The following is a 26,033-nucleotide window of genomic DNA, read 5'->3' on the forward strand; positions in this document are numbered from 1 at the left end:
TCAATGATAGTGCCATACATCGTTGTGTGAAGAGTAGAAGAATGTTCTTGTGTCCACACAACAAACTCTTTTTATCTGGGTGGTTTAACACAATGCAAACTGCCTCCACACCGACCACATACGTACAGCCTGCGGGAATCGCGTGCGGAAATGAGAGGTGTGAGGGAAACTACTTGCCGTGGCGTAGGACGTAATGCATGCATAAATATGATACATCGTCAGAGAATATCCAAAAAAAATTTGCACGAATGGTTTACGGTGTTCGCCGCACAAGCCAACTACTAAGGAAACCGTGGACTAGCAAGGCTCCCTGTTTATCCAAATAGTTATCAAATCAAACCAAGTAACACAAATAATATATTGGTAATCAAATACATTGTATGATAAGATCCCGTCTCCTTGCGTTGTTCGTCGGCCGTTTACATATCCTCAGGTATCTTGACACTAATCCAGTAAATGAGCCCATTCAGTTTTGGGCCAGCAAAAGTTATTGTGTACCGTGTTTCTGGATACCCGTCGACCATCATTCGCGTCTCTGCACTCTTCAGGAGATCGTGCCTTTTGGGGAGAAACAGACAACAGGAACTACCATAGTTACATACCGATGAGGATGTTCTACGCTGACGGCGCATTCGGAAAAAAGGAAGGAAGGAAATATTCCTGTGGACTGTCCCTTTGTTGCATAATTATATGGTGCCCATGTATAAGGAGAATGAAGCTGATGAGGATGAAAAAGCCGTAAATTAAAAAAGAAACAGATTGATGCTATAATTAAACTCTTCCATCTATAATTTGATTTTTTTTAAAACAAATATAGAATCATGTGATCCCTGTGCAGGAACTCTACCTGATCTTTGATCTTTTCAATAAGACTTAAAAATGTTCGAAAAAACAGTTGCTTTGTGAATTTTGGGTCGCATGTATCAATGTAATACTAATGATGGATTATCGTATTCCTAAGATGAGAATTCACGTGCGTGCTACGTTGCTGGACATTCCTGCGGTACGGTTTGTAACTCTTCGGAATGGTGCTGTGGAAACAAGCGTTTTCCAGCAAGCTTATTTGATGCAAGATGACGGCCTGGGCGGCATGACACCAACATTGTTTGAATAAATCACTGATACAAGTCCATGTCGACGTTCCGCTTCGATTCTGGATGCTAGTGGAGACATATTCCATATTTTCCTTGCACTTCACGTTCAAAAAGCGATTTTATTGCGAGTCGTGTTTGGTCAAGCAGTTAACTCACCAGGTTCGCTGTAAATACGCAAAGGCAACTCTATTCTCGCAGTAAAATTTCAGTTCCGTGACGTACTAAATCTGAATCGATATATAAATCTGTTGCCAGTGAGTTTTGTTTACATTTTAACGGGTTTTGATCTAATTGGTTTAATTTTATTAGACTAGCTTAGTAACGTGTCAAAAAGTCTCCATTTTGAAATGTTCGCGCAAATGTTTGTACATTTGAAAACAGCGAATTTGGTTGATCTACTCATGAGTGTTCGGTGTCCTGTTCACCTCCTGTCGGCTGAACTTTGGATTCAACTTTGAGTTACTGAATAAAACCAAGTAGTATGTATCCAGCGTGCAAATAAGACATCCCGCTCTGGAGCATCAGCAGCATAATGCCAACTTTGGGGAAAGGAAGTTTCGTGGTTTCTAACATTGATGGTGGTCAGAAGATTTTAGAGTGAATGACCTACTCGTGTCATGCTTCATGTAAGTCTGTGTTGTAAATGCTCACGTATGCGCCTATACTCGGAATGACGGGGCAAAACCAGTGGAACAGCCAAGCGACTAGTTATAGTGACACATCGCAAGGGGATATGAGAAAGGATGGCAAATTTGGCTAGCAATCACTCATGTAAGTTGTGTTGTAAATGCCCACGTATGCGCCTATACTCGGAATGACCGGGCAAAACCAGTGGAACAGCCAAGCGACTAGTTATAATGACACATCGCAAGGGGATATGAGAAAGGATGGCAAATGTGGCTAGCAATCACAGAAAAGTACATACACAACCGGTCAAAAGCATGCGGATTCGAAGTATCAGTTGGTCACAAACTTTGAGACGTTAGGCCAGCCGAGCCAGCTGTCTAGACATGCCGGTCTGACACCAAGCAGGTTTGACTGCATTAGATTTTTTTAGGGTACTTGTTAAGGCTAGAATAGCTTGGTCGCTATGATCCCGAGTGTGGAGACAAGTTGGTTCTGATAGATGATGAAAGTGGTTTGCGCTAGGACCAAATCGTGTAGATGACCAGTGACCAGATGACTGCGGTGGCTTGCGACCAGGCAAGAGCTTCGGCTTTCGAAGTGTCATTCAGTGCTAGAACTAAAGTGGAACATTGTGCCATCTTCTGTCTAGATAACTTCCTCTGAAATCAAATCCGAAATAGGATACATGAAGGAATTTCACCCCGACGATTTTATTCCTCCTCGCAATCACTGCATTCCAAAAGACAGCATCTCTAGGTTAATCTGATCCGGGTAACCCACAAGTTAGTTTATACTGTTCCCCTATAATAACCGACCAGTCTTTGATCACGTGACCAACCGTTTCTTTCTTGTTGGAAATGTGCTAATCGTGAACAGGACAATATGCGTGCATCTGTTGTTTGAATCACTGGGTATATTTTGGCATGGCAGTGTTGATGCTTTAGTGCCATGTGATTTTGATGCCGAACGCCCGATGACTCGCACGAGCTACCAACTGACCAAGTTATCATCTTCTCCGACTTGTCGTGTCGCATCGCTGAGTATTTTTTGGCATGGCAGTGTTGATGCTGTACTGCCAGGTGATTTTTATGCCGAACGCCCCATGACTCGCACGAGCTACCAACTGATCAAGTTATCATCTTCTCCGACTTGTCGTGTCTTCTGCCGACTAGCGGCCAACTACCTCCAACCGCCTCCACTTTTTTGTTCTTTCCAGTGTGCATGGCGGACGATATATTTGAGTTAAAAACTTCACAAACAAGGGTTATCAGTAGTATAAGTGACCAGATGTTGAGTTTGCTGAACTACGAACATGTTACTATGCAGTGGAGAATGTCGGCTCGCCTTTCATCCTAGTGCGATGGTTCTGGTAAGTCCATATTAAGTCAAAGCCTCCATTTTGCTAGACCTCACCAACAGTAAGCAACCTTGTCCTCTTTGATGTGGACACACCGAACAAGTGCTCGAAATATAAGAATTCCTCAAACGAGAGTGATATAAGTTTGAATTCCGTAAATCCCACAACTGGCTACTACACATCGATTGGTGCTAACTTTGTTGATGTTTTCACATATCGTGCGCACACAGTTTCCTAATTCGTTTATATGTCTGCTCCCTAGCTAAGGCTGGCGAAACTTGTTGTGACCTTCAAGCGACGATTTCCGCAGTTCCCTGGCTATGAAATCGACCGCTATGCGGACATTATTACCAAATTGGAACCAATGCATCAAAACCAGAGGGTGACAAAGACGGTCAGAAAAGGATGTGCTGTTCCAAACAAACGCGAATAAAATACTCGTCGAATAAACTGCAAGCGTGTATAGAGTTGGGCCACAACTTTGAAGTATTGGAAATTTAGGGAAGTATAAAACTGGCATGGTAGGTGAGATGATGCCACGATGTAGTTGGCAAGTAAGAGTGCGGATCGATCTAAAAGATTACCGTTTCCTTAAATAAACAAGGTGATTTGTCAGATAACCCCAGTATGTCGTATGAACAACCCATCCAATCACGCCACGTGAGCACGTAGCCTGAAGTGCACTTTCAACTGTACGTGCCGTTCCTAGATAGATAGATAGATAGATAGATAAACACCCCAAGGCACAGCGGCATTACCTGTCTACAAAAAAATGGAATTACAACAGGCCTGTCACCAGGTCCCATCTTAACTGATACGTTCACTGACTACCTTAAACACAACGATATGAAACGAATTGTGGGACAGTTGAATCTCAGGAGGGTCAGAATCCTTGGAGTAACTACTAAATGCCCGGAATCTAACGGGCCCTCAACTTCGTTGGACGCTGACCAGCCAGACAACGCTCCCTCAATTGACAGCGCGTCGCAGCCTTGTGTCAAAGGCAAACATTGTGAGTCAGTGTTGGACCAAGTTCATACAGTGTCCCTCCTATACACAGGGCTTGAGGCCGTTTTGCACCCAAGCTTTTGCAATTGCTCTTTCGGAATAAAGCTGCTGTGTTCCCTTCGGCACTGGGCACTGGAGCGGGGTCAGCAGTCAGATACAACAGAGTAGCGAAGCAGCAGTTAGAGCAGTAACATTACTAAAACGGTAACTTTAATTCATTGTGTTATTTTTGAATCGCATCCTAAACCTTTAGTAATGTTAACTTTTAGACACCATCCATATACTACATTTGGAAAGACGGCAACTTCCATGCTTTTGGTGTTGCAGTGACTACGAGCCCGGATGGTTCACTCCAAACAGAGGTGTGCGAAAAACGCGCATGGCCCAAACGATAGCTCACTTTGGCAATCTGCTGAAATCTGACAAGCTCGGGTGAGTTACATGGTCTTAATCTGTTCGCCGAACTTGGCAATTCGCTTTCGGATTTTCCGTCAACAATTGTGTGAAAGGTTTCAGTGAGGGTCCGAACACCCTCACTTTGCATGCTTGCGTTTACGTATTTTATAAAAAATAGTTGAAATACTTTCTATTGATTGGGTGATTCAGTAAATTGATTGGTAGTTTCACTTTTTGCGGGGCATCGTGGTTGGGAAGACTGTTTAGACCAAGAGACCTACAGAATCACAATTCTCGAATTGTGAGTTTGTAGATCTGTAGATCTGTAGGTCTGTAGATAATCCAGATAAGTGACCTTTCGATAAAACACGCAAGCTCGAGCCTATTGAATACACCACTTGGGAAGGAGCATATTTGCGGCAAATATTTAAATAACTGAGTTAACTTAGAGGCGATATGTGATTAACTGATTATACGTGGCGCTTGGCAAAATGACACGAAAAGCGCGACCGGCCAAGCAATTTAAAAAACGCTATCATGGTGACAAATCCAATCCTAGAAACACTGAAAACGACGCATCAAAGCTTGTAAACGGATCGATCTTCAACCAACCAATCAAATCCATAGTATTCACACCACAACTTATCACGGATAGCAAACGGGCAATGAAATCACTGTAGAACTGTCCTTGAATCAGCCAGTCGCATCAGGAGATATCAGCTATTATTCGATAAACTACATGCACGCAAGCAGGTAAGGAGTAAGTACCCACCAAAAGTCGCATTGATGATGTCTCCAATCCCTTCTCAATCAAACTCTTAATCTGGGTGAACGCATTGGCTGTCACCGGATCTACAACCAACGCCCACATTTACGCAGCCGTGTGTTGGTAGAGTGTTGAAATATTGGTAGCTCGGGTGGGTTTATTGATTGTTGATCAGGTGGCTCTTGATCTGGTGGCTGTTGATCTGGTCGCCGAGCTTGGCTTGCAAACATTTCGTCACCATACGAGGAGACATCATCGGTGCGCAGTTGGGTGGGTACTTCTTCCTTGCCTGCATGCATTTATACAACATTCGAAGGCCACCTGTCATCTGACGTGATTTGCTATATGAAGTGTACCGAATATGGTGAATCTATTGGTCCGTTTGTGATCTTTGTTGCGTTGTGGTATGCGTTCCTTCGTGTTGATTGGTTATCCCGACGCCTTCTATTTTTAGTAGCTTGTTCTCTCTGGCCCTGATTCGCATTGCCTTGTGGTGCGATGCTCTCTAGTTTGATTGGTGGCTTGTGCCGCCCTATTTCCTCCACCGTTGCGGTTAATATCCCTGCGTCAGCCGGTTGATTTGGTGCTTCAATCGGGCGCCTCCTCCTATCCAATTGATGTGTCCGTTTGAATGGTACTTTCCTCACCATGTTCGTACACTCCAAGTGGCCAATCACGTCAGAAGATAACTCATAGCCTTCGAATGTTATATAACCGCATGCAGACAAGGAAGAAGTACCCACCCAACTGCGCACTGATGATGTCTTTTCGTATGGTGACGAAGCGTTTGCAGGCTAATTGCCAAACTCGGCGAACAGATCAACAGCCACCTGATCAACAACCAACAGCTGTGTGTATGAAACACAACAGGGCCTTGTAACATGCCCGGTTGCAGAGTCCCTATTTTCTGAACTGCAATTCATCTGAATATCCTTGGTAAACAATTTTTTATATGGATCAGTTTGTACGAAAACGTGTAGGCAAGTATCCAATAGGAAAAGGAAGAAGCCAAATAATTGCAAAGCAGCCCACATGGCTTCAGCTACCACCAAGCTTCTGTTTACCGAAAACGTTCGGTATAAAATTTTTTGCCTAAATTAACAAGACTACTTAAAGTGCTTTGGTACGTGTAATTTTGTGATTCTGCCGCTTCATGTTGACGACTGATAGGCTGTTTTTGCACACGATGGCTCCAACCAGTCACGTATTCCGATTTATCGACCTCCACCCACACTGTCATGATAAGGGAGATCAAGTGAATATTGCGTGTGAAATTCAGAAAGTCACAGGCTGACTCCTGTACGTTCGATTACATTAGTACAATTGCAGCACGACCCTATTTAACTACCCGTCCCCTAACGACTCAAGTAATGTATATATTTGTAATGCACTACTCATACGGTTGCTGAAAATCCGTCGACAGCCCATGACCAGTTGGGCCCCTTTTGGGGGCTCATCAGGCAGGCGCAGTCCCCGGGTTTCCGTCAACCCTTCGTTCTACTTGAAACCACATTGCACGAAATTAGCGAATATACACTCATTTGCAAACTAATTTGGTTTTTCCAGAGACTCACCTGGAACCCAGCTGAGTCTCCGGTTTGTGATGTCCCCAGTGCTTTTCAAAACCTGAGATTGCTAGACATGCGATTCGAAGCGGAGGCCGTACAAATACAATAGAATATGTACGGATTGAGTGACGCTCATGCGATCATAACCAGCTGGGATGATGTTGCGAGCACACCTGGAAGGCTGTGGTTAAGTAAGTTGTTGATCTGATGTCTGTTGATTTGTTTGCTGAGCATGACAAACGATTTGCAAACCTTTCGTCATGACATTCCAGTTTTGAGTTTCTTGTGGTTTACGTTCACTGGCGAGACTTTCGCTTGATCGATAATTCATTTGGATCAGGTAACCAAGCACATGTCAAGTTATGGGAGTGAGTAGAGTGCGGTGTGTGGAAGAAGTGGGTAGTTGAAAAAAGTAGCTACCAATTATCCAACAAAACAATCAAATTGCTTCAATGGAATGTCACATGGAATGTGCAGAACGACGAATAGGAAGGCGAAGGTGGATTTACCGAAGGTTACTTCCGGTTGGATAACAGGTGCATTGAACTTGAAGGCCACTCCTAATCTATGAGCACATGTCACATGAGTTCAACGTCTACACTAAGATTCTCTGCATCAAAAATACTGGAATATTAGCAGTGTGCGCCATCTACTCTTAGCGGTCAGAAATTCATATCTCTGCGAGGCACAAGTAGGATACGGTGATGTTTCATTTGCGGCAAAAAGTCCAAACTGTGATGCGGTGTCACCAAAATTACCTCAAAAAATGATGATGGTGTTTTCATAAAGGAAACTACTCACAAGATTGCTGAAAACTCTTCGACAGCTCACGACCGGGTTTGCCCTTCTTGGGGCTCACAAGGTGGGCACAGTCCTCGAGTTTCCATCAACCACATGTTCTACTCGAACCCAAATTGGACTGTTTCGAGAACCACACTCATTTGTGAATCAACTTGGTTTTCACGAAAGACTCAATATCTCGTTTATGATATTCAACTAGAACATAAGGTTGACGGAAACTCAGGGACTGCGCCTACCTGATGAGCCCAAATTGGGACCGGTCGTGGACTGTCGAACAGTTTTCAGCAACCTTGTGAGCAGTTTCCTTCGTGAAAATATACTGCGATATCTCGAATATCGTTCCAACTGAAACATGAGGCGACCTGTGTGCAGCACATTCAGCTGTAGAATATCATGAACGAGAGATTCAGTTGAGTCTCTCGTGAAAACCAAATTGATTTGCAAATGAGTGTATTTCTCGAGAACTTGATTTTCCTCACTTGTTTTTGGTTTGATCTACGTCTAGCCCGGAATGTTTCTGTTAATTCAGTATTTCTAACTCAACTGAGTTCGAGTAGACCCGTTTCAAAGTTCAAGTTGAGAGGAGTGAAGTACACGTGAAAATGACGAGTGTTGGGGGTAGAACTACTTGTTGTCTCGGCTATCACTGTCGTCGTGCATTTGAGCTGGATGAAACTGGTTGCACATGTACTTTTTATTTTGTTCTTAACTTTGCTGACTAAGATAGAAATTTATTGGAATCACCCTGTCGAGAAAGCACCGGTGGCTTATAATATTCAAGTAATAGTTCTCCAGTGTCCGGTTCACTTTTCTGTTCAATGACTTTCCGTGATATGTCTGAATGCACTGGAAACGTGTGATTCCGCCTCGCTATTGCAACTCTGTTTTATGACGCAAACTCACCGCGCAGGATTCTTCTCGTTTCGTTTGTCGGGCTCGTGAAAAATTGAGGTGTATCGCGAAAACTCAAGCGGGTGTCGTTTGATCTGATATCGCATGTGGACTAGACGCTGTGCAAGGTCATCGTCCTCTCCACCCCATCCGTAGTATTTGTTCGACAAACCACGGATTCGTATCATTTGGTCCCGACTGATCGCTGAGACGCCACCAAAGAATTCTTTGTAGGGCATCCTATGTGAATTTGAAAACAAATATACTTTTATCCACTCTTTCAGTGTGCTGAGCGTCTGGAGAGAATTGAATTCTGGCTGCATAGCAATTGCAGCCCCCGTTTTCCTACGTAATGTTTAGCCAATTGGCTCGTGAATTTATTCTTCCACAAACTAGTGTTTAGACTCCACTTGTGTTCCTACTCACTAACGAACTGGCACAATGCATTGATTTTGGTCGATTTTTAGAGTATTCTATCTTCTTGGTGTCTTGTTTGAAAGTACATTTGCAGTGCTGCTCATGATTGGGAAGTTTGGGGTTCAAAATGGGATACCAAAGTTCCTTTTTCCCTGACCAGTTAGGCACCACAAGCAACCTATTTTTGCAATATAAATGCAAGAAGAACAACGAACGAAGTTAGACAAAGTTTCATTCAATCAGGCTAATTCCTCTACCTCAAGACACGCGAATGGCGCACGTGAAGGTCGTCTAATCTCGATTGGCGTAGCTGAACGCTAACACCTTCGGATTAAACATGGCGGGCAGGATTCTTAGAGGTTGAAAAGATGGTTCTGGGTTCATTAGAACACCGGTGCTTTCAGTGTGCTCGGAGTGGACAGCTTGCGAGTTTGACTTTTTCCGTCAGCTGATTCAAAGTGTGGGCGTTCCCAGTCACCTTTACATAAGTCTGTTCTAAAAACACGTGTAACTGCTACGGCACGACATGCGGAACAGACAATTTAGGTGAGTAATTCATCCCACTGCTCAAATTGATCTAAGCCCTTACTTAATATAACCCAGAGCAGCTGAACGATTAGATACGTTTGACAACTCGCAGTATACGGTATCACCGTTTAGTTACAGTCTGGACGGACCATCTTTCTTTGCTGTATGCTTTATGTTTCGGTGAGTGATGACAAACTTGTGTAAAAGATTTCTTCCTGTGGGGAAGACACAAACATATCTGACCTGTACGCCTGAATGAAGTGCTCAGCGGGTGTACTGTAAGCTACAGGAGTTCAGAGCGAAGTCAAAAAGCCCACTTTGTCGATCGGGATGAGTATTCAGGTAGTTGACCAGCTGACTGGCTGGAAAACAGCCATCAGAACGTTGCTTCACAACTTTTATCCGAATCTGCTGATGCTCAGTCAAATGCCTGCATGCAAAGGGCTTGTTTGCTCACGTGAACGGAGAAGCCGAACGGACCTGTTCGTTTGTGGAATGGCTCTATCAATCTTTTGGTCCATACTTTGAATGAAGAAAATGAAGTCGTATATGATGGGACTATTCTTGAAATCAAGCAGCCAGAAGATTGATACACCACTCATTTGCTGGTGCTTACAGTCCGTTTTGACACCAGCAGGCAGACATAGGTGACACCACAGTCCTCTGATATACTACTACTTGGTTAATTTTGAGAAAGTGTTGATCAAGTGGACACGCACAAGCACTCTTGAGCCAAAATGACCAATTCATCCTTGACAAACTTGGCATGGGGTGGCTGAAAATTCTTCGAAAACCCACGACCGGTTTCTCCGTTCTTGGAGTTCATCAGGTAGGTGATTTATTGGACCTTCGAATATGAGCCATTCGTTTTCTTCTGATGATAACTTGGCATAGGGTGACTGAAAATTGTCCGAAAACCCACGACCGGTTTCTCCATTCTTGGAGTTCATCAAATAGGTGATTTATTGAACCTTCGAATATGAGCCATCCGTTTTCTTCTGATGATAAACTGGGATGTAATTCAACTTCGACTTCAGTCGGATCTGAGTCTATTCGTTCCTACGCCAGATGAATTCCAGTCCACCACAGCTGTGTAGTTGGCTAAGGCACTCTTGCCGGGCACGTACGCTGCAATAACATCGCAGAGCCGTTGCCCAAAACCCCTACTTTTATGAAAGGCGGAAAAATCTCGTCTGTGAGGTCGATTTTTAACAAACACCAACTAAGCTGTTGCAAGCTATTGGACAGGAAAGTGGGCGTTACATATGGAAACAGTTTTTAAAAATTGAGCATTCTCAGGTATCTTCTCAAACTTTCGTGGCTACCCATTGACTAATACATAATTGTAAATGAACACTGCAAAGCAGTTCCACAAACTCCGTAAGAAATCCCACTTACCGCAGAGTTACGAGGAACCATACACTACTTGCATGCCTCATCAGTAGTATCCGCCATTACACCGATATAATTGTTATTCGTGATCATTCTGGCAACAATGATAAATTAGCCCTTACGTGTAACTAAAAGCTGATTAGGTCCCTAAACGAAGTGAGCCAATTCAGTTAGAGTCATCTCACGTGACCGTACCGCACAGAAAAATGACCTCGCCCGTCAAAGTTGTAGCCCAAAAGTCCAACCACTGGAATGCTGTACAAAGTGGCACAACTTTGATGACCACTGAAAAAGTATAAGAAGGAACGTCGACTTGTTGTTCTCAGAGAAGTGCGTGGGTGAAGTTATCGCGTGTACGCCAGTGCGGATGGATTTAACAACCCATAGTATATCGACTCGTTCCTTGTTTCCAAGTGGGATACTTCCATACGCGACACGACTCGGAAGCGCACATTCACCTTGGTTGAAGTGCCTGGCTGAAACGTATGTTAGACTTGAATCTGTTGTGTGTGAAGCGTTCTTGCTAAGCACAGAGTCAGATACCGGTTGCAATCACCGCACGAAGTCTCGACGCAACAAGGTAGCATAGTTTTTTATGATTTCTGGTGCAACGCATTTCAGGGATACACTAGACATCGCTTAATTCTTGCTTCACGATTAGTTACTAAACCCAAGGTCGCTGGCGTTACCAGTATGAGAAACTACCATCGTTCCATTTACATCCAACAGACAGATTCATGTTTCTGGGGGAATTTTGGTAAGGCCTCGTTTGAGATAAACATGTGCGTGTCGACTTCAGCGCAAACCAGAGCAATGTTTTGATTTCTTCAACCGAGCGAGTGATCGATAAGTTTTCTCTTGGCCTTTTGTCATTTCTGTGCTCTGTGCGAAACTTGATGTATCATCAGTGAACAAACTTTCTTCTCTTACATGGATTAGGCTGAACTAATAGGTTTATTACGATTAAAGCAGCAGTTCAGAAGAAACCCAATTCGCACAACCTGTCAACCTACCCGTATCCGAATATGTCCAGTGCACCGGACAAATGCACCGGGTTACTTTCACATCGATAGGGGAGGTACTCGTCCTCTGGAAGTTTATCCACATCATGAAGGATGAAACAGTCAAATCTCCTGATACGCTCGGATTCCCTGAAACCAATGTTGAAAAGAGCGGCGCGGTTGAAAGACGTGTTCTCCAACTAAAATGTGGAAAATAATTATAATGAAACTCTCCAGATTAGATTTCGGCTTTAGTTTTACCTAATTGGTCATTGGTCTGCACAGTGGCTCAGAGGCCACAGTTGTACCGGTTCTTCTGGTTTGTCTATTCGAACGCTTTGGAATACGTTTGAAATAACGTTTACTGCAGAGGAGAATGTCATTAGCTCAGGTAGCGTAGATGGTCGCTGGCTTGTCCGCTGAGCTGGGCAATTTGGTTGCAGACGTTTCATCACCAATCGAGGTGACATCATCAGTGCGAAGNATGGTCGCCGGTAGCCAACGGCGGATATCAGTAGCTAAAGGTGGCTAACTTTTGCAACGTTGTGTAGTGGGCTGACACTTTATCAGCGTGTTCGGACAAATCAACGAGGATCCCCGAATGAGGGGACATGGGAAAAAGAACAACCAATGGAACCGCCCGACTGAATAACTAATCGCGGACGAAGGTCACCCCCGGCTACCAGCACGTATATCAACACACACGTAACACTACTCAACGCACAACCACCTAACCACCGCTACGCCACGCTCTGTCACCTCGATTGGTGATGAAACGTTTGCAACCAAATAGCCCAGCTCAGCGAACAAGCCAACGACCAAAGTTTACTGCAATTACAGGGCACAAACCAAAAAACAGAGGCGAACCCACCAAATGTGATGGCTTGGTGGGCTTAGGAATGTCCTTGAATGAAACCTAATAGAATGATTTCTCTGAGAGTTAAGGCAAAACAGGGGTTATCAGTAACTCGAAGATAAAAGTCCAGCTGAAGAATACTGACTAATAAATGATTGCTGAATTAAACGGTTAGACTATTTTTTCCAATGATAGCGGTTGGGGTTCCATCAGACCAAGCCAAAGTGCCACTTTTCAGAATCTGTGTGGTGAGTGTTCGTGGTTTTCGACGAGATTTGTAAATGATACGAACGGGAGTAAACTATCAGTGTGAAAGGCTCGCGGAGTTCCTGGCCCACCCCCTCCCGGATCCTGTTAAACAAACTCAACGTCATCTATTGTATAGAATGAAAGTGCAACAGCAAAAACGCAGAGTTTCAAACACTGGTATCCTGTGATCACTTTGAGCAAGGCATTGAAGACAACAAGTTTGCGGGCGGGATACACTTCAGACCCTCATTTCTAGCAGTTGATGATCTGACCCTGAACTCAATGACCTTTGGATTATAATCTTTTGACACAGTACATAGGTTTTTGACACGTGTTCTTTTGCTCGCTTTTGAAGGCCCCGTCAGTCTACCGATAGACACTGCAAGATAAGATCAGTCGATGCAATCAGTAAATTTTAGATAAAATAGAAGTTGGTGATTTAATTGACGACAATGGCTTAGCCCGCGTGAACCGCGGCTTATCCTGCGCGCTTGCTTTGCATAAAATTGCACCGCATTGTAGGTACACTGTGCAAGCTGAAAATATCGTTCAGCTGTAACATCCTTCCGGTGTCTAGCTGCCACGCCACCCGAAGGGAGCACGAGGGCTGGGATACTGCCAGGTTGCCCAAGCCTAGACAGGGGAAGCCGAGAGGCAGAGGTCGGGTTCGAACCACGGACCTTCCGGTCAGTAAATTCGCGCTCTAAACACTTGAGCCATCTCGCCCCAAATGCTACTTTCTATGTTCCTCCGGACATCAGCAACGTTTCTCAAGGATTTTTACAATCAGTTTGTAGTAAATTTATTGTTTGACAGAGTGCATGGTGTACACTTTAGCTAAGTAGTTCTGATAGACATTTCTCGAATAGGTTGCTGATAGTCAAAATGCCAGTTGTTCACTTTCAATCGCCTTAGAGCAACAAGGTCAGTGGGTACATATTTGAAAAGAAAATAATGAGCGATTTCAGATGCACAATTCGTTACTTTGACGCCGGATACAACCTCGTTCCACAATTTTTTCCCGCTTAATAATCTGTTTCACCGTTTCATTATTTAACGGTTGAGAAAACCCATGCCGTGGTGGCGCGTCTGAGAAGCCCCAACTCAAAGGCAACCTCCAGCAACACAGAGAGTGTGGGTTGATCAGTGCAGCGCTCACGTATCAGCATAAACGTCTGCGTGTTGAAAAGAACACCAGAAACTTGAATAACTATTATTTTTTGTTTCATTCGTTTGGCAGCAAACGCCTCCGTAATTGTGTCCTTGAAACCAGAGAAGTCTTGTCGGAAAAGCGGGATTGTTGGGCTGCCTATATATGTGACCTTCCAGGTAATATTTATTTCCAAAACTATCAAAACATACACAGGGGAGCTCGCTCTTCGTTCGACGGAGAATTTCTTCCATCATCTTGTGTAATTCGTAAAAACGTACACCAGGTTTGTTTGGACCTTTCACCGCCAGTGTAATGCATTTTCAAGTGCTTTACAATCAACTGTGTTTAGCCTATACGCTCAATCTGAGCCATGTTCAAGGTGGATTCTACAGTACGTTAGGTTCTTGCGTTTGAAACTCCTGGGCAACCTTCTATCGGTCTTAATACAAAACGCCGGTTCGATTTGGTTGCTAGCGAGCCAAAGTTTACGCATGTGTGTCGCAAATATTGCTTCGACGGATTATGTCATTGAATTTGAAGTGCGTATATCAAGTTTACATTTTTATGAAGTTAATTATGTTGAACACACATCTGTTTGACTTTAAATAGCCTGCCACTTGCGACATTCTGTCCACTCATTCGATTACTTTAGGCATCCGACTACACTGAAATGCTTTTGGGCTCAATTGATGCCCTACAATAAACTGTACAAGGATAAAATTCCAAAATCACATGAAAGAAGCCTTATCGAAGTGACGTTGTTGGGCCTGGCAAAGGAACAAGAGCCTTCCAATTGAAAGGAACTGTAGAGCTTTCAACCAAACAAACCTTGGGCTTCGAGAAATACACTTATTTGCAAATCGATTTGGGTTTTCACGGGAGACTCTAAATTGATTTGCAAATGAGTGTATTTCTCGAAAACAGTGCAATTTGGGTTCAAGTATATCACAAGGTTGACGGAAATTGGGGGGCTGCGCCTACCTGATGAGCCCCAAGAAGGGCGAAACCGGTCGTGGGCTGTCGGAGAGTTTTCAGCAACCTTGTGAGTAGTTTCCTTTATGAAAAAAGAACTTGGGTTTATTGCTCGATCGTATTTCCTAGCTTCATAACGTTTTGTGGCCTATGTTCTTTTATTGCCGCGAATTCTGAACGATTCTATCCTGTTTTGCTTTTGGCTATCCACCCACGTTGATTGAGCGGACCAAAGTTTAAATTTGAAGACCAGATATGAGTCCCGCTCTGAGGGAAATCATTCCTCAATGAAATGACTGGACGTCTTCGAAGGTTTGCTCACGTTTTATTACTCTTTAACCTATTAGAGATACATGCGTTGTTAAACGTGGTTTACATGAGGCGTGTTTACTTTCTCAGGCTTTGTGTAATTTTCAGAGCTCTTATCGGCAAACCGTATTGGAATACTGCTGGTGAGTAGTGGTGCTCGTCGAGTTTTGTTCCAGTACTTGGCATGTTCAAAACACGGCTTAGTTCAATGTCGAGAAAGGATCGTGGAAACCAAGGTTACACTTCCGAACCTGAGGTTTGAAACCACTGCGTGTGAAGTTGCCACGCGAGAATATATAAACCTGCGCCTTTATTGTGTAAAACTCACCCGTCAGGGGCTTTTTAAACCGATTTGTTCAAGAAAAATGAGATAAAATGAGGATTTTTTATTTGCTTGCAGGATTTACTGCTCACGAGTGCTTCAATGATTTGACCTTCATACCCTGTTCTACGTACTTTTAGCACGCGTGTGTCCATCCGTTTTCAGTGCAAACTTTTGTGAAGGAATCTTGGGAATCGTGATGAATAAATTGAATTTCAGGAAATTAAACTAAAATCACCTCCGAAAATAGTTTTTTCGTGATTTTTGATCCGAGCGGAAACTCAGTATAAGAGCTACACAGAACCTAACCAACATTGGTAGATCGTTCTTTCATCGTTCACCTCGGTAGCTGTGGTGCTCACCTGTTCAACAATAATGATGGAATATTCCAGTTGCTGATTGCACAAAAAACTGAACATATTGTTCAGAAATATCCGAAGGTTCATCTCACGATTGCGATATGGTATAAGCAAAGCCACGGCTTGTGAAGACGTGCAGTTGTTTGGGCGCCATAACGCTGGAGGCACAGTGTCTGGTGTGGGAATATGATACAACGAAGATAGGGGAGTACAAGATCCTTCCGAACACAGTTTTGCCGCATCGTGTATGGAAGTTCCCGGAGTATGACGAGCGATGATCTCCTCCCAAGTTGGGGCTGTCAAGTTCAGCTTCCTTTGGGTACCTTTAAAATGGGAAAACCAAAAATTAGTCATTTCAGTCTCTGAGCGAAGTCGAGATAGCTTAGTGGGTAGGGCGTGATCGATCAATAAAACCAGGACAGCACAGATGGTTGGTCTAATATTATCGACTCATATCGCATCGGAGAAGTTCGATCATGCTAAAACCCGGCAACAGTGAACACGATTGATCTGTGTCGTGTCATTTACACGCCTTTTCATCCTTGGGATGAGTCAGGGTAGGAACTGTTGGAGCTCAGGATAGCTTACTGGTTAAAGTACAAATTTATTGGCCGGAGGGTTCGTGGTTTAAACCCAACTCCAGAATTTCCACCACTCCCAATGAGGCTTGGGCAACCTGACAATAGCTCAGCCCCGTGCTTCCATTAGGTGGAATGGCATCTGAGCAGCGAACAAATGTTACAGCTGAATGACCTTAGTTTTCACTATTTTGATCAACGCGCCCTAAAATTAGTGACCGATCCATCTTGATAAGCTATGGTACGCACTACTGGGCTGCTTGAGAACCAGATGATTTGAGTGCTCCGTGAGTGACCGTAGTTTGAAGGGCGCGTATCATGCAATGTGTAAGAAACTACAGAACAACTGTACTTACATCGAGGTTACGCAAGATGTTCCTGTGCTATTCTCGAAGTAATACGCCAAAGGACTATCAAAAGAGCGATAGTCACTGAACTTCATCAGAAATCGGCAGTGAGCTCTGTGGTTAATACCGCTTTGCTGAATGAGTGACAAAACGAAAGGAATATGGAATGGATGACACCACAAAACTACACATTGATAACGCGAGGAGGAAATTTTAAAGTTCTCGCTGCTAATCTGATGTCTTTGAATTCAACTTCAACTGCACTGAACGAAGCAAAAAAAACAGCCTCCCAACAAATGATTTTCAGTGGTTTACTTGAAAATAATGCTACCTGAATGCTTGCAAATGACCCCGTTTAAAAAATGTGTGGAAAGAATTTTGCAGCTGTTTACAACATCAACACAGTAATCAAGCAAAACCAAATTTGTTCGCACATGTGTATATTGCGCTAATTTCGTACGATTTGGTTTCAAACAGAACATAAGGAAACTTCGGGAATGCGCCCATATGATGAGCCTCAAGAAGGACAAAACCGGTCGTAGGATGTCGACGAATTTTCAGCAACCTTATGAGTAGTGCATTACAAAAATGTATATGTATCGCGATATCTCGAATGTCGCAGCGACTGAAACATGAGGCGGCCCGGTGCAGCACATTCAGTTGTTCGGAAACATCCAAACCGAGATATTCAGCTGGGTTCCGGATGAGTCTCTCGAAAAAAACAAATTTATTTGCAAATGAATGCATTTCTGAAATTGTGCATTCCAAACTGAGTTTAATGCGGCTAACGATCAGAAAGCAGCCCATAGTTTCTAGTTTCTAAAATTCTCACCTAGTTTGTTGAAACGCTTCTCAGTCAAAGTCATTCCTGAAAAAGGTGGAGGCAGTTACTCTCAAGGCAGTATTCAACAAACAGGAGAGGTCTTAACACAAACGTACTCCGTTCGCCTTCACATGAGAGAACTGACAAAAAGACGGCATTCTCAGCGACAAAGCTCGTGGCCCAAGCGGTGATATGCTCCCGTGTCCGCGCTAAGTTGTTCACTTACCTGAAATGTGGGTCGCTACGACAAGTTTACTGTGGCTTTTAATGGAAAAATCAAGAGTAGCATCCCTCAAGTCAGTTACTATCCGACGCCTCGAACTTCAGGCTGCTGTATTAGCGGTTAGACTAATGTGCTACCTGGTGAAGGAGCTCGGAGTCCGGTTCGACAACATATACTTTTGGACAGACTCAATGATTGTGTTGCATTATATTCTTAGCGAAAACAGCAACACTTCCCAATGGAGACATGCCCAGACCAACATGAATCCTGCCGACTGTGCCTCACCTGGTATCCGTACAAAACATTCTCAGCAATTGAGGTTTAGGATTCAAGGACCCGAGTTCCCGAAGCTCGGAGAGCAGCATTGGTTTAAGACTGACATCGAACAACTTCATCATCAGCCCACAAACCTAGAGTTGAAGAAAGCCACCACAGTTTTAGTTAACGCGACAACCAACAGATGTGTTGCTCTCATACTGTTCATCGTGGTTGAGGCTAAGAAGAGCGGTAGCTCGGTTTACCAGGTTCAAATCTTACCTCCTCAGTAAGAGAGTTGGTAAGGATATTGAACTTGAAAATACTCTACGGCTCGACGAACTGAACGAAGCAGAAGGGTCGATATTGTGGTGTGTTCAGCTAAAAACTTTCCCGTCGGAGCTAAGTACAACTTATAAGCTCGACTCGAAGCCATGTAAAGGGTTATATAGGAATTTGCCGATTTACAAGTTACATCCGATCCTTCTCAATGGCTTGCTATGTGTGGGTGGTCGACTGGGCAATAACACTCGGCCAGAATGCACACAGCACCCTATAATCCTACCAGGAGATCACCCAGTAACGCATAATTAATCATTATCATGAATTTGAAGGTCATATGGGCACTTCACATACCCTAGCAGCTATACGACAACGGTATTTGGTCCCAGGTGATACCACAGCTGTCGAGCGACTCATCAGGGGGTGCATGGGTTGCAAAGTAAGGTCAGCTGTCCCAGCCGAACAATTAATGGCGGATCTCCCAGCTGCCCGAGTAAGGCCAGAATACCCCTCTGCTGCGACAGGTGTCGACTACATCGGACCGTTTCAAATTTGCGAAGGACGTACTACGAGGAAGCGGTATGGCTGTATCTTTACATGTTTACAGACCCGTGCGATACATATAGAGGTGACTTATTCGCTATCCATCGATTCATTTCTCATGGCGTTTTCAAGATTCATCAATCGAAAACGGAGTTGAAGCAACCCTGGAAGAGATCATTTCAGAAGAGCTTGGTAAACAATCGGTAGTTTTTATTTGGGCAACGTTTCGCTTTTGGCACAAAAGCTTCATCAGGCCAAGTGAACAGGTCACAAAATTGGCCAGGTTATAAGACAGACGGGGAACCAATCAGTAAGTTCTCTTCAGACTAAATCAGTGTTAAGAAATCTTTAATCGATGTGTTGGAGGGTTCCAAATTAGTTCCGATCGCTTTCCGTTCCTTAATCTTCCACTTCAGAGTGCTTCACCTGATGATTCGCCTCGGGTGCCGCTGTTAGATTTTCCTTAGTCTTTGTGGGGTTGTGAGTGTTCCGACAATTTAGTTTGAGGGGGTTTGAGGTCAAGTGGAATCCAAGTGATGACTACTCTTCCTACTGATGACCGCACACCAACACGTGTCAGCTCGAGTGACCCAAGACCGTTCTCCACACGCTAGCCAGTTCTACGCCTTCCATTCTGTTGACGCTGGGATGCTTGGCGATTTCTACCGCCTCGGCGATCAGTCTGTGTGACGTGGACCGTAGTCCTCGCCTCAAAACCTCAACACTGATTTAGTCTGAAGAGAACTTACTGATTGGTTCCCCGTCTGTCTTATAACCTGGCCAATTTTGTGACCTGTTCACTTGGCCTGATGAAGCTTTTGTGCCAAAAGCGAAACGTTGCCCAAATAAAAACTACCGATTGTTTACCAAGCTCTTCTGAAATGATGACTTCTTAGTCGGTTCCAAACTTTTTCCAATTGATTGAAAACTCTGGAAGAGGTTGGATTGCAACAAACTGAAGGACGATATGTCACGACGACAAGTTGATTGCTACTTTAATCCCCCTTATGCTAGCCACACAGGTGACATCTGGGAGAGGATGATACGATCGATTCGACTTGTTCTAAGCGCAGTTTCCAGCGAGCAGGTGTCAACAGAAGAATCGCAGCTAACATATCTAACGGAAGTAGAACGAACACTGAGCAATCGCTCATTGGTCCCTGTGCTAGATGACCCTGATAACATTGATGTATTGAACTCGTTCCATCTATTACTACCACAAGTATCATTCGTCCCTATTGACGAAGACCAAGGACTACGGCGCCGATATTCTCGGCAGTGGAGAGAGTCAATTGATGGCCGACACATTTTGGCGCCGCTGGCTGGGAGAATACCTTCCACTGCTCCAATCGCGGCATAAATGGACGACTCTCAGAAGAAACATAAGACTGGGTGATCTAGTATTGATACTTGGAGAGCAACACACGCGCGCGGTACCTGGTCGAAAGGAATTGTAACAGCCACTATACCTGGCTCAGATGCGTGTGTCAGGACGGTCGTGCTCAAGACTCTCGATGGTCCAGTAACCAGAGATATACGGAGTATATGTATTCTGGAGGGAGTGGGTGAGACGTAGGAGCTCGGTCACCGTAGGGGACATGAAAGACTGTGGGAGGTGACTGTGGCTAGGGTCAAACATACCATTTTGTCTCTCAGTCGCTAGTGTCCAGTGCCGAGCGTAGTTTGGGAAAGTAAAGCTGGCTTTGGTGGGGCGGTGTACTTCCTTTCCCCCGGTCAAACTCTTCCCTTGTCGGCTGTTGTTTACTGCGTCTACCTCACAGTCTCGATATGCATTTGTAATCCCTCATGAACTTTCAACCCTTGACTTATCCAACCACCTCTTGTACCTTACCACCCGCAAACAAATGACCTAACCAAAAGCAATAACCGAACGATTGAGGAATAAATGCCGACCAAAGGGGGTGACTAAGAAGTGAACTTGCCAATGGTGTTTCTATCCCATCATGCTTTGATACAGCCAATCACAAGGAACTACCTATTCATGATTATCTACGGTCGACATCCGCGCCTTTCAGCTGATCAGGAAATTGGGTTGCGTCCGGCAACACTTTTGTCACCCGAGAAGAAAGCAGGAAAGCTCGAGAAACATGACCGCCGTTCAGGAAGAGATTAGACAGGAAGGGCAAGTAGAAACGCACGACCACTCCCCATGGGCGCGAAGCTCAAGTGGAAGGATCATCAGAATCCTGAAAAGAGTGGACTATGGTCGCGGAAGCTAGGCAGTCGATGGCAAGGTCCGTTTGTCGTTACCGACAGCCGGGGGAGTGTCTTTAGAATTCAAGACGGTCGGAATCGAAAAGAATAAATGGGACTCAGCTTCGAAAATGGCGTAATATACCCAAAGTACTACCGAACAGACCATCTATTGGGGCAGACCCAACGGAGGTAAATGGAAAGTGCAGACACGCAAGCGACCTTTGAACGAGAAAGGTGTCCAAATGTGGATACTACTTATGGGGTATGCGAGTATTGTTTGGTTTCTTGGAACTCCGCCTCGTGTCCAATAGAGGCTGAGGTTTATTACGGAACCTCTGAAACTGATCGGCTGAACTTGTTTCCAATTGTGTGATAGTCAGTGAGAATCCACGAAAGTTCAGGAAGACACGTGAAGACGGTCGGTTTTTAAAAACAAGGTGGGATGTTTACTTTCTGATCCAATAGTTTGTAACACTTTAGTTTCTGTTTGCTAATATACAACTACACGGCGAAGGGTTTTCCTCTTTACACCTGTAGACACGTTAAATACGCCCAAGATTATCCCGGAAAACTTGCAGTTTATCTGATTACGAGCGCAAATGTCAAATCGAAGCTACATGTCCTCGTTTACAACGCGAAATTCAAGATTTCACTTAACACTTGGGTCTTGTTCATATCCTATTCCAAACTGTGTGGAGATAATAAATTACTTGAGACTCGTTCACGGTTTGTTTATTAATTCCCCATGATAAGTGGTATTTTTCGCGTGTGGATGTTAACACGAAAATATTTCTGGAAGTCATCTTCATCATCGAAATTGTCAGCTGTAATAACCGCATACTTGTCGTACAGTAGTTGTAGCTGCCACAGTTTCGTTCACCGATGATTCGGGGAGATGGAGGAGGTAGCTGCGCACCGGAGGCGGGAGCTGATAAATTAGTGCGTAAATACAGCACTGTAGGTGAACTGTTAAGTGGGGGGATTTCGAAGGGGGCTATGCATTGAAGGAGATATCATGGACGCATGAGCACCATTGAGGGTGCGACTGGGACATGTCTGACAATGTCTCTAGCCATTGATATAGTCCGTCTCGGGGTCCCCATCCAGAAAGACGGCAATGACCAGTGCAGCTGAGTTTGCTAGTCCACAGTATGAATTTTAGTGTCCAGTGGAAAAACTGGCCACTTTCGTTTTCATATCGGCAGACGAGATAGTAGAATGTCACAATACACAAGAATCACTTTCCCTTGAATCGTCGAGTTGCTGGCGAGTATAAACACGTAAGAAACGAAGGAAATTTCCACTGAAATCTGACATGAACCCTGAAGACATATCGACCTGTGAGCCACCTGATTTCTAACATGACTACGACAGCTATCCGGCATCTTTTGCGTGAGATGGAGTATTCAAGGTTTAGAGTTTGGTTCTGATATTTGCAGACATTAGCGTGTGATGGGCCTCATCCTCAGCCTTTATTTGCTTGCCTTACTGAACGTGACAGATAGTAGTGTTCGTCCACCTACTAAAACTATCGTTTATTTTGAATGGATTTAGAAGCGGTACAGGGGAATATAAGAGGAAAAGAGAAAAAGGTCTCATAAAGGAAACTACTCACAAGGTTGCCGACAACCCACGACCGGTTTAGCCCATTTTCGGGCTCAGTAGGTAGGCGCAGTCCCCGAGTTTCCGTCGACCTTATGTTCTATTTGAACCCTAATTCGACTGTTGCAAATCAATTTGGTTTTCACAAGAGACGTGCTGCTAGCCGGGGCTGACCTTTGATCGTGATTAGTTGTTCGGTCGGCCGGTTCCATTGGTTGATCTATAATCATGTGTCCTCATTCGCCGATACCCACATGACCTCTGAGCTCGGCGTCCCCTGCAGTTGTAATCTGGTCGACGCTGGAGAGACCTTTGTCCTTTCGAGTCCCGGCTTGTGGCCTTTATTGATTTGACTCCGAAGAGTTCCCCGTTACTTTGTTCGTGAATCCAATATTTGGTTCTCTTTCAGTGTTCCAGTTGAGATGTTGGTCTTTTCGCCTGGAGGTGCGTAAACTGGATCCAGCTCGATGCACCGGTTGATCGAATCTGCCGTGGAGTACCATGCTTCCAGAAATTCTCTTCCATGTCTCGTGTCAAACTTTTTGCGTTTTCTAGAGTGAATTTGTGGCCTTCTTGGTTTTATTGTGTGGATATCAAGGACAAAGGGTCACGTCTTCTGTATAATTTCCTCCCAGTTTGTCCATCGTAGAACTCGTTGCAATTGTTGCGGTTTATTTACTATATCACAGTGTTCCTCTAGGTTGTCCTTCGGTCTAGAGATTAATTTCCTCAGGATGGCATTCTGCGTGGATGATTGGCAAGTGATAGATTAATAATTGGATAGACAGACAGATGGATACATAGATAGATAGATAGATAGATAGATAAACAATAGATGGATAGATAGACAGATAGTTTTGATAGTTAGAAACGAAGCCATGAAACTAAAGCAGCCTGTATTTTTTCTTCAGTACGATCATTTGATCCTTCTCTCTCAGTTCCTGTCATGGCATTTGAAGTTCCGCGTTGAATAATATATAGTTCTGTTTTGTCGAACATAACGCTGGGCACACCAGAGGGCTAAGGTTAAGACTGCGATGTCACATATACCTGCTTGAGGAATATTTCCACTGGGGTAGAAAAGGCTCACGTTTTGCTTTGAAGTTGGCGAAAATGTTCGTCATATTCAGCGGAGTTTATAGACGGTCAGTGCGGGGTTGCCAAAGCTATAAAGGTTATGGTGATGCAGCTTTGAAGATGGTTTAACGTGGGCGTCTATTTCTGCTATGATCCCCATGCATGGAAAAAGAGGACTTGTCGAAGCTCCTGAATGATAGGTTAGGTGGGACGGTGGCATCAGTATGAACGAACTTTTCAGCAAAATCCGAACCCCCAACTGAGCAGTTGGTATTGTTTCGGTGACAACCAAACCTTGTTTGCAGGTGTATTTAGTAGAGAAACGCCTACTGAAATTGGCGAACTTTTCAAATTGGTTTCCATGAGCACACAGCTCAATCTATTTTCACAACAGATTATCGAATTAGTCTGCTTGCCGCTGAAAGCCCTATATATATGTCCTCGACGGATGGAACGTTGCCCAGTGGGTTTCAAGGGTGTCACGCTACCTTACTGGGAAGTCCTGACTGGTGGGTCAATCGATCGCCACAACCAGGACAGTTACTGGGTCGTCGTTCGATAAGTCGGGCACACCGACCACATCACTCAAGTGTGAACACGTTTCGCCTGTTCAGACGTGATAATTCAGATGCGTCCAACGTGCGTTGGTCGAGTAGTGGTCACACGCTCGCGTCGCATGTCAGATGTCCGGTGTTCAAATCCCGGCAAGGCCGTTGAATAAGTACTTCTGATTCGCTCTAATAAGAGCGAAGCTCGAGTCTAATGCTCCCTTCTTTGGTGTGGACTCCCCGGGATAATTACGCCAGAACGGTAGCACGACCGTCCAAACGAGAGTGGTGTGACTACGGATAATTTAATTCCCTGGTTCTGCTGGGCTTTTTAAATGTAAGCCAGTCATAGAGTAACTTGCAACCAAATTGTTTTTAGACCGACTATCGATTGCTGTAAAATAAAACCAAGTTGACATTCATGGCAGGCCTGCTGTTCCGCAGCTTTCAAATCTCTTATACGGTAACATGAAGAAAATCATCTAAGATCTAGGTGTATTTCTCAAGAAAACCAAATCTATAAGCAAATGGGTGCGTTTGTAAAATTGCCGTAAGATTCTCTCTCGAACTATTAGAAGCATCTCCTGGTGGACTCACGAGTTTCGGCCGATGAATATAAATTTCCGAGAGAACTAAACAAGAGATGACTCGTCCTACAAAATTTCGCCGGCTAGAATACACTGGGCTGGGTAATTTATTTGAAATTTTTCCATTGTCAGTCAGGGAAATATGTGCATGTGCGTGTTACGAGTGCGAGGGTTTATATGGAGGATGACGTTGGCTAGCAGTTGGTGGTGATTGGCTATTGGTTTATTGATCGAGCTTGAGCTCTAGGTCACCTCAAGGTCACACGTCTTCTATCGCCTGTGGTGATTTTGGTTTGCTTGTCGCTATCGCCGGGCCACGTTTTCCGGTCAGTTGGTTCAATGTCCCATTTCTAGACCTGCCAGTCCTTCGCTGAACGTGCTGCTTGGTTGTTGTGTACTTATGTATGCTGATTTATCTGGTTCGTTGCATTGCCACATGTTTAGATGAACGTCTGCGGTTCTTGGACTATCATTTTTCAACAGTCTATCCAATATAGTATTAATTGCAAACCTCTCTAGTGATTCGGTAGGCAGCATCTATCTCTGTGACCTTATCGATTTTGCTTGAGGGGTTCCAACACAAACCACGCTGGTTGTCATTTCAAATGGGATGTTTGAAAAGAATTACTCAACTTGGTGAACAGATCGGAAATCCACTTTACAACAACCCGGGGTATTCGACAACCACCTTTACACGGGTGAGCCGGCCACTTCGAGATTAATGATGCAGCGGTAGGCCAACTAGGAAAAACGCGTGCGTTTTCACGCATGATTTTGGGAAACACCTGAACCGAGTATTTTCACAGGACACACAAATCCATTTCAAACCTACTTTGAGGTGTTCTTTGTTTTGTTGAACAGACAGCTGATTGCCCAGCCAGAACC

The 26,033-nt window shown here is 44.3% G+C and overlaps 1 protein-coding gene across 1 annotated transcript; it reads right to left on the reverse strand.

Annotated features, from left to right (window-relative positions):
• Nucleotides 1-419: 419 nt before the first annotated feature.
• Nucleotides 420-26,033, reverse strand: T265_13123 (hypothetical protein; the record flags this gene model as incomplete). The annotated part of the gene is made up of 5 exons (XM_009167315.1): nt 420-558; nt 8,521-8,748; nt 11,859-12,046; nt 16,070-16,389; nt 25,981-26,033. Coding segments are annotated over 5 exons (927 nt in total), but the record flags the coding sequence as incomplete, so codon positions are not given.

The sequence above is a fragment of the Opisthorchis viverrini genome (genome assembly GCF_000715545.1).
Source record: "Opisthorchis viverrini unplaced genomic scaffold opera_v5_38, whole genome shotgun sequence".
Classification (NCBI taxonomy): Eukaryota; Metazoa; Platyhelminthes; class Trematoda; order Opisthorchiida; family Opisthorchiidae; genus Opisthorchis; species Opisthorchis viverrini.